At 38.0% G+C, this 17,733-nt stretch overlaps 4 protein-coding genes across 5 annotated transcripts in view; 2 read left to right on the forward strand and 2 right to left on the reverse strand.

Moving 5' to 3' along the window:
* The window catches only part of LOC136265524 (serine/threonine kinase-like domain-containing protein STKLD1), a 13,544-nt gene extending 13,139 nt beyond the window's left edge, over positions 1 to 405 (forward strand). For both annotated transcript variants that reach the window (XM_066060394.1, XM_066060395.1), the window contains one exon: positions 150 to 405. In XM_066060394.1, the coding sequence (XP_065916466.1) occupies positions 150 to 269 (120 nt within the window). In that variant the 3' untranslated portion in view covers positions 270 to 405. The remainder of the gene's footprint in view (positions 1 to 149) is intronic.
* On the reverse strand, positions 378 to 2,153 carry LOC136265531 (growth/differentiation factor 2-like). Its single transcript, XM_066060403.1, has 2 exons — positions 1,793 to 2,153; positions 378 to 1,694 (listed from the first exon to the last, which is right to left on the reverse strand). Exons 1-2 carry the CDS (start codon positions 2,040 to 2,042, stop codon positions 727 to 729), a joined length of 1,218 nt encoding a protein of 405 aa, XP_065916475.1. The 5' UTR covers positions 2,043 to 2,153; the 3' UTR covers positions 378 to 726.
* On the forward strand, positions 626 to 7,691 carry LOC136265521 (sperm-specific sodium:proton exchanger-like). The gene is made up of 18 exons (XM_066060391.1): positions 626 to 2,403; positions 2,537 to 2,926; positions 2,983 to 3,096; positions 3,155 to 3,425; positions 3,474 to 3,617; positions 3,666 to 3,825; positions 4,164 to 4,430; positions 4,647 to 4,888; positions 4,941 to 5,001; positions 5,077 to 5,325; positions 5,376 to 5,558; positions 5,613 to 5,817; positions 5,902 to 6,050; positions 6,101 to 6,328; positions 6,483 to 6,668; positions 6,718 to 6,846; positions 6,917 to 7,387; positions 7,437 to 7,691. Exons 1-18 carry the CDS (start codon positions 2,316 to 2,318, stop codon positions 7,626 to 7,628), a joined length of 3,729 nt encoding a protein of 1,242 aa, XP_065916463.1. The 5' UTR covers positions 626 to 2,315; the 3' UTR covers positions 7,629 to 7,691.
* Positions 7,575 to 17,733, reverse strand: part of LOC136265530 (docking protein 1-like) — a 13,441-nt gene continuing 3,282 nt past the window's right edge. Inside the window, exons 3-4 of the mRNA XM_066060402.1 lie at positions 8,222 to 8,742; positions 7,575 to 8,172 (exon numbers count right to left, since the gene is read on the reverse strand). Coding sequence (XP_065916474.1) covers positions 7,711 to 8,172; positions 8,222 to 8,742 — 983 coding nt within the window. The 3' untranslated portion in view covers positions 7,575 to 7,710. The remainder of the gene's footprint in view (positions 8,173 to 8,221; positions 8,743 to 17,733) is intronic.

Raw genomic sequence — 17,733 nt, forward strand, 5'->3', positions numbered from 1 at the left:
TTTTAAGCAGCTAAAATAAATCAGAGTTTATCTGTCTTTCATGTGTGAGGGTTATGTGTGGGGTAAAATATTCACATTAGTTTAAAACATGTTGTCCGTTAGCTAAAGAATTTTTAAAATCAACTACATGTACATGTTTTGTGTTGCAGGACGTTTCAGTTGCTCTAAATAGCGCTTTGGTGATAATCTCAGGTGGTAAACTAGGGCAATCTAGACCGATCTCTTCACGAGCTAGAGCTGGTTCAGCTTCAGTCATACGCAAACACTAACATAATCTGTTATCACATCTCTCCAAGAGACTAACGGTAGACAATTATCATAGGCAACTAGTTGTGTTATGTAGGATTTTTTTGTGTTATATGTATACAGTACAGTCATTTATCAGTATGCAACCACTTCAATGTATTAATTGTATTTTAAAGAATAGCGTCTATATCAAACATTGTGTACACACATTTTATGTACATATATGGTTATTACACATTAATATTGTACTGTAAGGAACATAAGGATACATTTTTTATTGGTCATTCCAATGCACTTTCTGATAATCACTGCTTATAGCAGTTATACAATATATATCGTATAGCTATGCTGCTAAATATACAGTATAACACAAAAATCAAATAAATTACTACATATATTTAATACTAAAAAAATGAGCATACTTAATTGTGATTTTAAATCATCATGTATAGCAAATAGCTTTATATAGGGGCTTTTGTATCATCGGCAATAGCAATCTTTCACTCTCATTTCGTGATACATTTTTTGTTTAACAGATGCACCGCCAGCAGTTTGTATCAGTAACATGACTGGTTCGTACTCTCCAGGACTACAACATATTGTTAACTCTCTCTCATTTCTTCTAAGAGCCTGTGCAGCTAATAGTTTGGCATAGTTGTTTGTTTTGTGTGACTGTCCGATAGCTGTAAAGTTAACTAGGTGTGAGGTTTCACAATAGCCATCACACTTCCCCGCATTAAACTCGGTCGGTGCTATTATATATCCCATTTTTAGTTCTGTAAAACTGACTATGTGGTCAACCTTTCGGCACTTCTTAGATTCCGAGTCAACCTTTCCTTCTGCATTTCGTTTTTGTCTACCTGATCGATTATCATCCATTGGTATTTTTAATGTTTCATCAATTGGCACTGCGGACATTGGCTTGGGTCCCTTTCTTGCCAAACCTTCCACAGCTTCATTGCTAATGTACATACACATAACAGGCTGTTCCACATACAATTTTCTTCGTAACTTTAACTTTTTAATAGATTTCAAGTCTTGTAGCTTTATTGGGAGACTGTTATCTTCACATTCACTCTTCAGAATAACAGTTACATATACCTCATGACCCCCTTCAGGTATGGGCCACAGTGACTTAAACGGTTCAGTCAAATCAAGTTCTTCCCAATTCCTACCATTTGACATGTTAACATGAATTTTTCTGCCAGTTATTTCCATTTCTCCACTGTTATGTTTGCAAAAGACTTTAGTTTGTAATGTGGCTTTGGAGCACTCTTCTGTAGAGCTAGCATCCTTGTAAACTCGTAGAACAACTTTAGTTAGATTTGCATAACTGTCAACTGCATCTTTCCTTAATTCAACCCAGTCAAACACATTTATTAAAGTTTGGGTCCCTTTAGGAGAATTCACGTCCGTGTGAGTAGGATGTCTAATTTCTTTGACCAAGTCTGTTGAACAAAAAACAGTGAACAAATAAGTACACAAGTTTACACAGTAAAGTTAATCAGGTGCGGTAACGGTTTAACCACATGCACAAAATGCTTACCTATGTCGAAAAAGCTCCAAATTGTGATGGGATCGTCTCCCAAGTTACCCGTGATAAGCGAGCCGTTTTCGTCTGAGATACTCTCGTACAGCTGCTTAATGTATGGGTGATAGAAACCGGTGTGATGGTGCTGATGGCCTTCTTCGTTGTCCACAGATGATCGCCTTGTTACTGGCTGTTTGCTCGACAAAGGGAGGCTGGAAACTCCAAGTAAATACGCCACACTAAACGCTAGCATTAGTCGCAACATCTTATTAGCTAACTAACTCGAACTATCTGCACTCAATGTTTAGCTTACACACTGAAGTAAAAACTTAACCAATGCAGACTATATAGTGAGCTGTCAGTCTGCCTTGAGTGGCTTCCGGCATAATTTGTCGGCATAAGGCTGGGCCTTTTTGGTGGGTGTGTCCGGAAGCCACATAAAAGCTTACTTACGTTGGGTAGCAACGCAATGTTTAAAATTATTATAGAGTGGGCGAGCTACTGTTGGGGTAGCGCTATGAAAGTTTAGACGTGTACAATGGCAAATGCCACAGAAGAGCACCATGAGGAAGCCGAACGAGCAAGAAAGGGAATCTTCTTTGTATTCATATCTCTGACTGCTGGACGTAAGCATTTACAGAGCCCAAAGAGACACTGGCTAGTTCAATTTACATATAATAGCTATATAGCTAAACTAATTTCCCCATGTCTATCATGTGCTTGTGTTAGATAGAAAAATGAAAATTTTATTTTTTGCAGTGTTACTCCGACAGTTTTTCCGTCGTTTCCCAGTTCCCTACACTGTGGTGCTAATAACATTTGGCATGGCTATTGGAGCAATTTTTAGTAGTGATGATTTTGAAGATTATACAGCACTATCCAGGATTGATCCTCACCTATTACTGCTAATATTTCTTCCAATTCTAATCTTTGAATCAGCTTTCACTATGGATGTGCACACGTTCTATAAAAATGCTGGTCAAATTTTAACTCTAGCTGCACCTGGGTTGCTAATCAGCACAGTTTTGACTTCATGCATTGCTCGATATGTTTTCAATTACAACTGGTCATGGGCACTGTCATTGACGTTTGGTGCTGTTTTGAGTGCTACTGATCCAATAGCTGTCGTGGCTATTTTAAAGGAGTTAGGTATGCTCGCACACAGCTGTGCTGTGTGTAATGCATGTAAAATATGCTGTTTTTAGGTGCACCAAAGCAACTAGGGACAATCATTGAAGGAGAGTCATTGTTGAATGATGGTGCTGCAATTGTGATATTTAACGTACTATTGGGGGAAGTCACTGGCGAGGGCCGAAATGGTAACAAGTTTATCCAACTACAGATACGTACAATACATGTTCGTACTTTATTCCGCAGCTGGAGAAATTGTCTTATACTTTGTACGTGTGGTTATTGGTGGTCCACTGTTTGGCTGGATTGCAGGAAAAATTGTCATCTTTTGGCTTTCACATGTATTTAATGACTACCTGGTGGAAATTATGATTACACTAGTATCAACTTACCTCACCTACTATATTGGTGAAGAAATTCTTGAAGTATCTGGAGTATTGGCAGTCGTCACAATGGGAGTTGAGATAAATACAAAGAGAACAGTTATTGAACCTGAAGTTGAAGAATTCTTACACAGGCTAGCCATCTTTGAAAATGTGCATATAAGGTTATTGGTTTTACACAGGTTTTGGGAGATTGCTGGCTACATTGCCAATACATTGATTTTTGTTTTAGTAGGTGTGATTATCAGTCAGGAAGCATTTTCTGGAGTCACCTACAACGACTGGCTATACTTATTTCTACTTTATGTTCTCATCAGTGTCATAAGGTTATCATAGGGAATGTACACTGGGTAAGTGGTAATAAGATGTTACAGGTTGATCAGTATTGAAGGTCTTAATCCACTTCTCACACATTTGGGATATGGTTTTTCAGGAAAAACAGTGCTGGTAATCATGTGGGGAGGATTAAGGGGAGCAGTTGGCCTGTCCTTAGCTTTGGTCATTGCTGAGAGCGTGATGGATGATGGCCACAAGGTAAGTTAACTTATTAATTACCCTCTAGCTTGTTATAGTTTAATGTATGGGAATTGTTTTGTAGTTTTTACACGCCCTCTAATTTGGTGGGTTTGTGGTTTATATAGTGCAAGCCCTAGGGGTGGGTTAGTCAGCAATAGCCACTTGTGGTGAAATATTTACCTTTGTGTCTGTTGTATATGACAGCCTTAAGCTGTGCTTATGTGTAGAGTGATTAAAAATTTGCTGAATGTTCAATATTGGTGTGTTGATTTGACCCTTAATCACAACTCCAGTTCTAAAAGAATATTTGTGTTTAGCAAGAAGACTAATATGGAAAAAATTATCAACTCTTTTAGGTGTTGTTTCATGTTGCTGGAATTGTTGTCCTGACATTGCTCATTAATGCAACAACCATCAAATATCTAATCAAAGGACTTGGATTTACGGATATCTCCGAGACAAGACTGCTTGCAATGACAGCTGGAATTAAGCGTATCAGAGAGGCCCAGAAAAGAGCAATAACAACGCTAAAAGCAGACAAATTTCTTGCAGATGCTCACTGGCAGGTTGTAGAACAGTTTACATATATTCATGATCCATACAAGAAGCAAGGCCCAAAAGAGGTTTGGTTACATATGTGAAAGCATGAATGCAATGTTAATGGTAAAATAAACATTTAATTGATTGCTCACACCAATTATCCCATATGTGAAACATGACTGTAGGCTATAATCATTGATTGCTTATAATAACCAAAGCTATTTCACACCTTACGTGTCAATTAAGTGTACACACTAATACATTTGCATGTAATAAAAATATATTTGCATCAACTTTAGGTGAACAGAGGAGCTGTGACTAAAATCTTGGAGACTATAGTTGGTTATGTTAAGAGGCACACTGTAGCTCCAGTTCTTACTAAGGCACAAGAGCATGAACAACTTGAAGAAGAAATACGACAGCGTATGATTAAAGCACAGAAGATAAGCTACTGGAGACAGTTCCAACAAGGCCTTCTGGGAAGGGACGCTGCAAGAATATTGATAGCACTCGCTGATAATGTGTTAAGTGATCCTGGAAGGTATGAATACTGAAAGTGTTGACTTTTCCCATAAATAGAATTGTGTGGGTAGATTCTTGTCCATTAAAGATCTCAAATTTCATTGGGAGATACCATATGTAGCTCGAAAAGCTGTAAGTACATTCACAATATGTGACACTGTCATAACACTTGATATGTGTATTGTATTCTATTAAATACTGGTACAGCGTTTATTGGTAGAGAAAGTCAAGTCATGGAAAACTGCTTCGTACTCAATTGCACCACCAAAATGGAACTGGGCTGTGTATTTCTACCAAGTGGCCACCCATAAAGCATTCGACTGGCTGATGATTGTAATTACGTTGGTCTACTGTAGCCTGATACTTGCTGATGTTATACTAAACAGCAAATACCGGGCACTAGAAATCACCATTCATTTGTTTTACCCAGTTTATATAGCTGAATTTTTGATAAAGGTATGGCACATTCCTTTTGTGAACACAATCACTAACTAAATATATTACAGAATATAGGGCTACGGAAACACTACTGGAAAAATGTTTGGGACTTATTTGATTTTGCCTTGTTGCCGTTGACTCTAATTGACATAATCATTGTGGAGGGACTTCGGTTAGATACTTATGGGCTGCTGCAGCTAATCAGAGTTATGAGGCTACTTCGTTTACTTAGGACATTGGGACTAATTAAGGTATCAGCAGCTGAGTATATTATGTTTATGATTTAAAGTTATGCTAACACTTAGCGCTTGGCTCCGTTCCTATTAATGTACATTGATAGACTGGTAAACCATCACCTCAGATTGGGTTATGATATTGGAAAGGGATTTTTAACTGGTGAAGAGGACATGATGCAACAATTTGGTCGACTTGCTCTCATGGATGAAGAGCAAACTCAAGAATTAAAACAGCACTCTGATTATACCAGAATGGAAGTGATCAAAAGCCTGGGTAAGATCATACATGTAGCCATGAGTTTATTCATTGCATAAATCTAATACCATCACTAATTGACAATAGAAACTATTGTTTTAGGCCAGGTGCGGCGAACCCATCCTGACGTTGTATTGTCAGTCAAAACGCACCAAGCGTCTCGGTCTGTTCTAAACTACCAAAAGGAAATTGTATTAAAATTACACAACCTTGGTCTAATTGAACAAGCTGATGAAGAGAAATTATTGGAAGTAAGAAATTCATGGATTATGTACATGTAATCAGATGGTGTATCTTTAAGATATTAGCTTTTAGAATCAAACGACTACACAGCTCTTCAGCTTCAATGAGTCCTCCCGATCCTGTCAATATATTAGTTGGAGTCAACTGGCTGAGTGGACTTGATAGTGAAACAATCTCAGATGTGATTGAGAAGGCAGATTTAATTTCATTTGATACTGGTGATGTTATTGCTGAACCAGGACAAGAGATAAGCCAACTCTATGTTGTTATCAGTGGCATTGCACAGGTGAATAGTTTTGAAATATAGTCATTGCACTCTTCTAAGCCTTACCCACACACATATCTTTCTCACAACTTTTGTAATATTCACTGTCAAAGGAATGTAGAAATATGTTTACTTGTGGTGTCAGCACTCAATTTACAGCATTCACATGGTCTAGGTTTCTACAATAATAACTGAGACAGCTGTGGTGGGAGATGATGATGAAGAATCTGATGATCTAGAGACGAATACCTTTGAAAAAAACTTGGACATTATTGGAGCTGGAAGCATCTTGAACGAAATGGCAATGCTAACTGATGAAGACTTTTACACTAATCGTATTACGTGCTACACTGATTTAGAGGTACTCTTTTAAAATGTAGTATCTGTTTACTTAGTATAGTGACGTTTAGATGTTTAGCTTTGCCAAGGAAGACATGCTTGAGTTGGTGACAGTGTATCCCGAGATTGCTGAGAAAATGTGGAAATCTTGTGGCAATCAAATTGCTATACCACTTCTACAAGAATTACCAGAATATCAGGTGTATAATTGGAAATAAGAGATACATTTTTGAAATCTATAATGTTTGTCACCATATCATATTTTTGTAGGATTGGACTGCCACAAAACTCTTCCTACTCTTAGCACGAGCCTTTGTGGTGTCAGGGAGTGCTCTTACCAACCCTCTCCTGCCATATGAGATTACAGAAGATCATATGCATGTCTTGCTAATATATGGAGAGGTTCGGAGACTGAGTACTAAAGAAAGACTTGTGGCTCCGTGTTTGGTACCTCGTAGTGCGAAACATCTCTTGATGAATGTGGGCAATCCACAAATAATGGTGATCCCATCAGGAGAATTTGACACTGAAGAAACTGCAGTAGTTTCTACTGATAGTAGTGCGTTGTTTCCTGAAGGACAATCAGCGTTCATAGCTTATCTGAAAAAAATACCACAACTGTGGGAAGATTGTAAGCGTACCAGTGCAGAAGCCGAAGAGAGCCAAGAATCGATGGAAGAAATTTCAGTGATTGGCAATACAGATGATAGTATTACAAATTCCCCTGGCAACACATCGCAGGTATTAATGTGGTTAACATTAAATTCCATTACACTGTTCCTGTCAACAGATCGGTTCAAATGACGGTCGCACAACTCCTTCACAACAAGCATTACAGACAGATAAAGTAGATGAGCAAGGTAATGTGGATGAAAAAAATGAACAAATGGATGAGCAAGAAAATAAGGCAAGTGAACAACCTATTACCCAGAGTGAAGATGGAAGTGATAAAACTGCTAATGTTGATACAAAAGAGACTTAATAACAAAATAATCATGTGTTTAAATTGTGTATATAAATTACATAACATTAAATCATATACAGAGTTTTATGACTGCAATCTGTTAAAAATTTTGAGGAGGAATGGGTGGTGTTTTCTCATCAGTTTCATCAACTGAATGTCCATTGTCTTGTGAACTTACAGCAATGTTTTCTAGTGACTTTTTGACGCTCTCAACATCTGCACTAGTGCCATACATTGGATTAATGGGCCCCATTGAACTAGCAGCATATACAGGGTTACTAACGGGTTGTCTACTTGTACCACCAGCAGCATCAGTACTAGTATTCTCAGTAAACGCCACATCATATGTTGTCCTTGTTGGCGGAACTGTTTTATTTTTGTCTACTTTAAGTTCTACTGTATCATATGCTGCAAGGTTTGGTTTTTTGGGAGCAGCAGGGCCTTTGTCATGTTGCAGTACATCATAAATATGGTCGTTAGGCTGAGGAACTTCATCCACATTGTGTTGTGTGACATCATAGGGAGGTGAACTTTCTTCACCCTTCACCTTGCCATTTATTGACTAAGTGATAAACATAGTATTTATGCTAAAATTTCTACCACTGACTTACCTTTGTTAGTGTAGCTTGGCGACGCATTTGTAGTTCAGTTTCTGTAACTGAATGATATGCTAATCTAACTCCTCCACTATCCACATCATCTAGTGAATTATCCTTAGGGGGAAGAGGTGGAGGAGGCTGGTTGCTGGGTGGGAGAGGAGCAGGTGGTCTGCTATCAATGTCAATCTTTCCAGAAGTGGCAGCAGCTCCACTCTGTGACATGTTGGTGGATGAATTTGCTGCTTTCTTGATCAGTCCTTGAACAATATCAAATAATTCACCATCTTTGGATGTCTTGAAGGAATAACAGCCTTGTCCTCGTGGTGATCTCCTTCCCATTTCAATTGTAAATGTATTGTCCTCTGCAGAGTATTTCCGTAGTGAGCCTAATGGCCAGTTTGCAACCATAGCCAGATTATGGGCATGAGCGAGTCTTATTTCATCATGAGTGAACTGCAGCAATAGTCTTCCACTAGCTAGTAGCTTGTTCATATCTTCAGACTTCACAGCTTCAACTTCATAAGTGCCTACTCCTATAGGAAGAAACAGCATATCAAATGATCAGCTACTGTGTGAAAAGAAGCTACACAAAACTATCACATCGAAGCCTGTAAGAATTCTTAGCTCCCAATATTACAATGTTAACAAATACACACATACCACAGATGTACTGGACTATTTGTTATGACATAGTAAAATCCTGCAAGTCTCCATTCTCTATATTATGTGTGTACTCTTGTGTGTGTGTTATGTCATGAGTCATGTAGAAACCTTATACTATGACACGATTATAATGCAGGATGTGGAGTAGATATAAAAGTGTCATGTTGTACGTACACACGTATGTATATTGCTCTGTGTGTGCATGTGCGTGTGTGTGTGTTAGGGTGTGGTGTACATGGATCATCCAACCAGCTCATCTTACATTTCCCCACTCTCAAAGTCCCAACAGTCATAACTCTGCTACTATACAACAGAATCACAACTCATATATTGTTTTTGATACATTACACAATAAACTACTAAATTCCACCACTCCATACCAGGTTCCTGGACTTACTTGAGAAATAGAAATCAAAAAGCACAACGATCACTAACTTTGTTATATTAGAAAGCATACACATTGGGATGGCTTCAACATAAATAACACAATGTTTTGACTAGATAGTAGATATGCCTGTACACTACACATACAAGCATTTAACATGTGTCATCAACGTCAGAATATAATAATCCTTTTATTTTTATCTTCTGATTGAATTCATGTGGGGTAGGTCACTCATGAATTTTTGTGTTTACTGTTGAGGGAAGCTAAAAATCCTTTGATTAATCGTACTCATGAATATAGCACGATAATCATCATCGTGTAGTTGGGTTGATTATAAAACAGCTTGTGTATAACGAAGCTGGAAAATTCATTTCTTTATTAAGCCTTTAACATGTACTAGTGTAACAAAACACACTTTGATACACATAGTTTGAATGTGTGATACACACGAAGTTTGAACGTGACCAAAGTTACCTGCAGAATGCAGCATTATTCAAAATACACTACATGGTTCTCTTTAGTGCATTGTGTATAGTAGTGTATCTTGTACAATCATCTAAATTCCTAAATACAGTACTTATCTGTTATATCTATCTACTTACAGGGTGTAGTTAAAGCCTCACCAACAAACTAAATTGTAAGTTGCAACCTGAAAAGTTCCAAGTGAAGAAAAGGGACAAGACTATACTACATACATACAAATCTCACAGAGATGAGAGAGTTTTGTTGATTTCATGGTTGCTCAGCTGTCCATGAAATTTTCATCCTCATAATTTTGTATCTATTAGGATTCACTATGATTATGTTTCTCAAAAATGGAACTGCAAAAAATCCTAAAATTCTAAAACTACGTACATGCCTTGAAAATTTGAACGTATAATGTATTAGCCACTTGTAGCCACATCTGTGCAGTAAAGCACTGGTGTAATTGTACCTGACAAGCAAAAAATGTGCTAAATTTCATAAATCAAATTCATGTGATGGTATCTATTTTTGATAAGAAATACATCACAATAATGGACGACATCATCTTAACAAGCACTCAGAGAAGGTTGGTCACATGATATCAAGCACCTCATGATCTCAAAGACCTAAAAACTTTAGTACACTGTAAGTCAGTACCAATAACATAAAGCATTCTGATGTGTGATCCACTCCCAAAGCCCTTCTGTCAGCTAGCAAACATTTTGTGTGGTTTACTTAGACTAAGAAATAAGTTTGTGCATATGTTTATGACCAGAGGATTTAAAATAAATACCAATTCCAGGTGACATGTTTGGTTGTGCAATCATGGTTGCCAATACCTTATAAGGCTATGAATGAGCACTCTAGTAACCAACTCAATACCAAATCCTTCAGGGCTACTGTGAATCTTCCATAGCAGAACAATGCATTATAACACTGTGCATTAACTCACAGCAGTATATATGATGGCAGCACACTACCAGTGAAACACTGGGACCAGTCATGAAGGACTACAATTTTGCATTGTATATATGGAAATTTTTGAGGGACAAATTTTTTCACTAATTTAGCAAATATACACTGTAATTGTAAATATTCATGAATAGAAAACACAAAAATTGCTTTTTACACATTTTCACGAAATTTTGTCCCTTGTTTATATAGTAGGTGGCCATGTAAAGTAGGTCCCAAGCATAGCTAAGGTCCCTTGACTATAATGAGGTGGTCTTATTGATGAGGTCATGAAGTACACCTTAGCTATGCTTGGGACCTACTTTACATGGCCGAGGTGGTCTTATTAATGAGGTCATGAAGTACACCTTAGCTATGCTTGGGACCTACTTGACATGGTCGAGGTGGTCTTATTAATGAGGTCATGAGTGTGCCTCAGCTTTGTTTTGGATCTACGTACATCACTACAATGAGGTTTCTGTTAAGCTTTATGGGACAGTTTTCTTGTGGGACATTCGCAGCACTAGAGATGCCACACACATCTGGATTAAATTGTGGCAGAATCTTTGTAGTTGCTAACTTGATCAATTTCCAATTAAAAGCTGTCACTGTTGTGTCATACTGTTTACTGTTCACCACATTAACGAGAGCAATACCAAAATTGCAAGAAAAGAAGTTGTATCTCACAAGAGAGCGATTTGTCTAATTAAAGCATTGTTCCCTTGGCAGTCGGGTCATTAGTTAAAATACGACATGCGGATTTTGAAAACTTGTATTATCCATTTGAAAAAACAAATTTAAAACATATAAGCCTTGCATGTATACAAAGTGGGTATGTAGAATGTTAAAACACATATCGTTCGCTTTATACCTGCACATGAATTTAAATTTCTTATCTGAAATATGCACCGACAAGCTAACAATGCTGTAATCGATCTAATGTTTATGTGCATATGGAAATATTGTGTTAAATTCCCACAGCGTTTTACTCCCTTAGTTGGCCATAAAATCAATGTGGAAACTATTCAAATATGACCACTACTCGATGCATGTTGAAGTTCTTATTGTCACTCAAGTACAACTACTATTGAAGGTGCGGAATTTATCATACGGTATTCACTTAACTGCCTCATTTAAAAAAAAGTACATGTATTTAAAAACTGCATATTATAATTTTTGCAGCTGTGACCAAATTACGTTAAAAACAGTGGCTTTCCATATTTACTACCTCAATGATTTGATTTCTTCGTTATTGCATTAAATTGTTACAAAATATACATGAAAATCCAATTACATACAACAGGTTGCCAGAGATTCATGGGAAATTAACTTTTACTATGGTTATTCCCAACTGTACTGTGTGCTTAACAGTCTAATCTGATTACTGATAATTTAATTAACTAATTTACTAAACATTATATTTAATTGATAGGCCTCCACACCCATTGTAAGAATGACAGTGACCAAAACTACTAAGAAATTTCTGTCATGTGTTGTGGTTGCGCGTGCGTGTGTGTTTGTGCGTGTGTGGTGTGAGTGAGTACGCACAGTTACACACACACATGCGCGCATGTGTAACCGTGCGTATTGTATTATATAGAGATTCGAACTGACGGGCATATATCTATTAACAGCCACACATCACACTCATATGGTAATAAACATTCCTTATCGTACAGAAACAATCATTACCCTGCCACACCAATCTTGGAAAGAAATTCATCCACCAATATACGACTATCAGGACAAATCTCACTAGTTTTGCACCTATCTGAGGACATCATAAAACTACACAAGATATTAATTTTATAACTACATACAAGCCATAAAATTTGACAGGTGCAAAGTAACACAACCCCGGTGGATATGAAAGTGTGCTATAGTATATAGCTATATATAATTGTTCAACTTAAGAGCAAAAATCACACCTTTACAGATCACCAACATTTGTACAGTCATTTCAAGGATGTATGTAAACTCTTTCAAGGGAAACACAAAAGAACTACAGAGTAAATTTCTGTAGGCAGTGAACACCAACACGTCCATGAATTTATCAATATGTATGCATCCATGGAATCCTATACAACATTTATCCACAGTCCCATTTGTATACACACACTTTTAGACCTCTGAAACAATGACACTTCATTAACAAGCACTTGGTCTCAAGGGAGTCCAAGATAGGGGTTCCAACTATGCTGGAACAAGTGCATGCAAGGTTAGTATATCCAACAAGGAAACATTACCAGCCTTCAAATCAAGCCACAAGCTAGGTCAAAGAGATAAAGCACAGAAAATCCCCCCCCCCCCCCCCCCCCCATGCATGAATAGAAGCCTTTCCTTTTCACTCAAAATGCTTAGCTAGCAGATATATAATAAGCCATGAGACCAGGGAATTGTTGAGTAAGAATAAATTAGCTCAAAGCAGCTGTTCTTTAAAGATACCCTCAGGGGATTATAATATGCTAGATTCCCTCAGGCGTTTTGTCTTTTTCCACAAGCAAATAATGTTCAACAATGAATGTCATTTCAGAGGAGATTTCACACACTAGAGACATTTGATACTGCAATATTGTGGCCATGAATTTTACTGTGTAATAATAAGGTCACCAGTATACAATACTGGACAATATGAAAATGTATACGTCTGTTATTTGCAACTTGACATGCACTTGTACAAATCAGTTATCTACAGGGTACTGGTAGTGATTCTACAGCATTTCAATGCTAATTTTTAAAGACTTCCAAATGCAGGGTGTGTTGCAACATGGATCAATATAATATTAGCATACTTGTGTGTGTGTGTGTGTGTGTGTGTGTGTGTGTGTGTGTGTGTGTGTGTGTGTGTGTGTGTGTGTGTGTGTGTGTGTGTGTGTGTGTGTGTGTGTGTGTGTGTGTGTGTGTGTGTGTGTGTGTGTGTGTGCGTGTGCGTGCAATCATTGTGTGTGCATGTGTGTGTGCATGTTGCCCTACTGCCCTTGTCCAGGGATTCAGACTGGTATTGTATAATGAAGGACCTAAACGGTGATGAGAAATCCCGAGAAGAAAAGGAACACCAGAAGAGCATAGAAGGAAAGGAGGGCTACGTAGAGGTACTACTGGATGTAAATGAAGTGGTCTCTCGTCTGCAGTCAAAGCTAATCGTTATGGCCAGAAGGTCAATTCAAACTATTTCCAGTGCTGGTAATGTGCAGCCCAATGAAAAGAAAAGTGGGAGAATCCATGATAATCAGACAGAGGTAAAGGTAAATCTCCCAACTGCCAGTAGTTGATGGAAAAATATATGAATGGCAGGAGTTTTGGGATAGATTTAAGTTATCTATCCATGAACAGAACTTACCAGGTATAGCAAAATTTGCTGAGAGGAACTGCTTTGTCAGTGATTGCCGGTATAGCGGCAACTAGTGAAAACTATGCTATGGCCATTGAGCTTCTGAAAAAGAAATTTGGTAGGAAAGAAGTAATTGTTGAGTTTCTACATTCAAAGAAACTCTCGTTCAGTTGGACAAAATGCTGGTAAGCAGGCAAAAAATGAAGGCTCAGAACATCATTAAGTGAATGAAAAAGCTCTGCTGGGTGACAGCAATCTCTGAAAGTTTCTCCATCTCCCCCACCCACAAAGACACTTTATTTTGAACATAGCTGTTCAGAAATTCATCGGTGCCCAAAGCAGAGCCAAGATGACGCTTACCAGCATCGGTAATGACCACACCTGTTCCCTGAAACAAAGCCCTGGCCCTGCGAAAATGTTGTGGTTTCACAATCAGACATGTCTTAGCTGAGTTTGGAAAATAGCCAAAATCAGGTCCCAAACAAATCAAACGATCCCACCAAGAGCGGAGACTCTGTAGAGAGCCACCTGCTGAAGCATCATCAGCATATCACATTTGTGAGACCTCGGAAGTCAGCCAGTTGCTGGATCACTAGCCCTGCCCAAGGAGGATATGCCTGCATAAGGCTCAAGTGCCTGAGTGGTGCACAGACATCTCAGTGCTCGTTTGCTGGATGGCAATAGTTGCATTTCGCATGGCTGCCGTAGGCTTAGCCTTGTGTGTACATGCACATGTAGTGTGTGTGTGTGTATGTGTGCGTGTGTGTGGTGTGTGTGTGTGGTGTGTGTGTGTGGTGTGTGTGTGTGGTGTGTGTGTGTGGTGTGTGTAGTGACTATACATTCATGTGCGTAGTGTGTGTTAAGTTGCGTGTGTGAATTCATACCAGTTACATTACCAGAGATATTTGATACTATGCTAAAGAACAGAAGCCAATAGCATTAACGCATTCTTACCCATCCCCAAGGCACAATGCTCGCCAGCCAGCCAGCCATGAATTATCACAAAGAATTTATCGACCAATTACTATGTTACCACAGTAAATCTATACACTTTCCAGAAAGTCTCACAGAATCTTTACAAAATTAGATATAACAATAGCATAAAATAAGTAGTGAAACCCCTTATGCAAAAACTATGGTGTCCATATTACCAAGAGTTATTAACTCTTGATATTACTGAGGTCATGAAGTACACCTTATGGGACCTACTTGACATGGTCAGGTGGTCTTATTAATGAGGTCATGAAGTTTCTTAGCTTTGTTTGGGATCTACCTGGCTTTGCCTTGAGCTATATTTTCCATATACACATGAAGCAGTGCTTTAACTATAACATTCGGTCTTTCAAACACTATGAACTAATATTGATGGAGGTAAATGTACAAAAGGACAGTAGACTCCAGGGACTTGAGACCTACGTACTTGGGGCATAGAACTGTACAGTATAATCAAAGTTACTTGTGTATGTAACCCAGACAGGCGAGACAGCTAAACTAAAGTCCCAAGGTATCTATTAGTACACTGACCTGGAAATTCAAGACACCTTGATAATCAAGGTGTCCCATATTTCATGGGTCCCACTGCATGCACACCGATACATCATTGTACTACTATTTAAGATAACAATACTATTCATACTACCATATTGGTATTCAGAGAACTTTTGGGAGTGGTCACTTCAACAGATACTTTTATCCCATTAACTTAGTTACAGCTTGAACTATTGGATAAGTTATTTTAGACTATGATATAGCTCATTTAGAAGGTTACTAAATCACTTAGTCACCTGACATGCTCATTTAGTCACCTACACATGTTCATTTAATAACCCGCCCTCAGGAAATTTTGTACGTGAAAAATAATTATAACACGAAAGGTACACTGGAGTACTTGATAATACTGTAATACAATTCTTCTCCGTGTTCTGAGAATAATTCTGGACTAAGTGGCATATCTACTATAGCTCTAGCCGTTACTCTGGTTACCGGTCAAATAATTATTTTTGTGGGCACTGTAAGGACTTCAGGAAGAAACCGTTCTGCTGTTCTGCATTGCTCTTTCACGCCACCCTAATGCTCTGGCTATAAAGGTATGTACTTTAAATCATAGTCTAAATAAGTTAGACTCCGCGACCAACGGGAACTAAGCGATTTAGTAACCCCTCAGGCCCTTAGTAGCGCCCTCGCTGCGCTCGGGACACTACAGCCTCAGGCCATCAGGGTTACTAAATCGCTTAGTTCCCTTGGTTTTGGTGTCTAACTATTATATAGTTACTCTCATATGCTTGTTTGTTAACTTTGTAAAATGTTTGCATGATTATTTCACTCACCAAGAAAAAAGTCACTTCCCCAAATGTTAGTAAGTAAAGTAACCATTTCCAGCTCAGTTTCTCTGTCATAAATCATGGAGTACAATACACAGAATGTGTCTACTTAATTCGGCTGTAGCATATAGTGTAAAAATTGCAGAACATTTCAGCTTTTACAACATGATCACTGGTAACTAGTTACTACTGTAACTACGTAGTTACTTTTTGACTAGTTACAAGTCAAGAGATGTACTGTAACTAGTTATATTACTGTGTAGGACATGGCTACGAACAAAAAAACACTGATCTTCAAAGTGAATTATCGTTGTGATAATAGGCAAAGGATGAGCATTATTAGAAATGTGACAACAGTTCACAGAATGAAGTGAAAAATGACTAAAACAATCAAATGTAAATGAATCCAATTGGCTCAATTACACCAATCACTTAACTCATTAGCAGCTTCACTAAAGCCTACACAATCAGACACACTCTAGAGGTTTTCATACTTTGTAACAGGAAAGATATTAATAGAACATCAAAAAAATATCCCCAAAATATGTACTATGCAGTTCATGTGATGTTTCATTACATCATCTTCCTATCTGGAATATGTATGGAAATACTTTCATAGTAAAGACAAAAATATTGGACTCACAAGTCCTACGTAGCTCCATATAATTTCACACGAAGATATGTATCTCTGAAAGGCAGCAAAAATGGATGGCCACTAAAACATCCATTACAACTCAGAGGTTATATAGTAGAACCTGTTAACATGGATACTCAAGGACACAGGAACTGGAAAATCAGGGCACCACAGTCCTATTAATTGGCTACATACTTTTAAAATTGAGCTGCAGCCATGCAATTATAGTATTGGCATTTCCATGCCCAAATTCCAACTAGCTGTTAGGTCAAGATGTGAAGCAGTACAAGACCAGCATATAATCACGAGGTCAGATATAATACACATGTCTGGTTGCCATAACTGTATTATGGTTGTTGGTACAATGACTTTATCTGATGAAGTGTGTTCCTGTATTAGTTAGGCAAAAACATAATAGGACTTCATCTACAGAGGAAATTATATACCATGGGATTGATTATCAAGGTGTTAGATTAGTATATGTCTGTACTAAGGGATACTGTACTTTGGGACCTTCACCAAGTGTCTGGATTACCCAGGTGTACTTGAGGGTCTACATTAACAAGTTCTAATGTACTAGCTGGTTGAAAGAAAACAACACAACACCGATGAGAATGGTAATAGAAAATGAATTAGTCATATCATCTCGGTTTGGTTTCAGTCAGTCATGCCTTCGTTGTAAACACCATCCCATGAGCTGGCAACAACAACAGTTCACACAATCGATGTATACTTTTGATGAAAAAAAAATCAAATAATCACATCTTAGTCCTC

The sequence above is a fragment of the Dysidea avara genome, chromosome 9, assembly GCF_963678975.1.
Source record: "Dysidea avara chromosome 9, odDysAvar1.4, whole genome shotgun sequence".
In the NCBI taxonomy this organism is placed as follows: Eukaryota; Metazoa; Porifera; class Demospongiae; order Dictyoceratida; family Dysideidae; genus Dysidea; species Dysidea avara.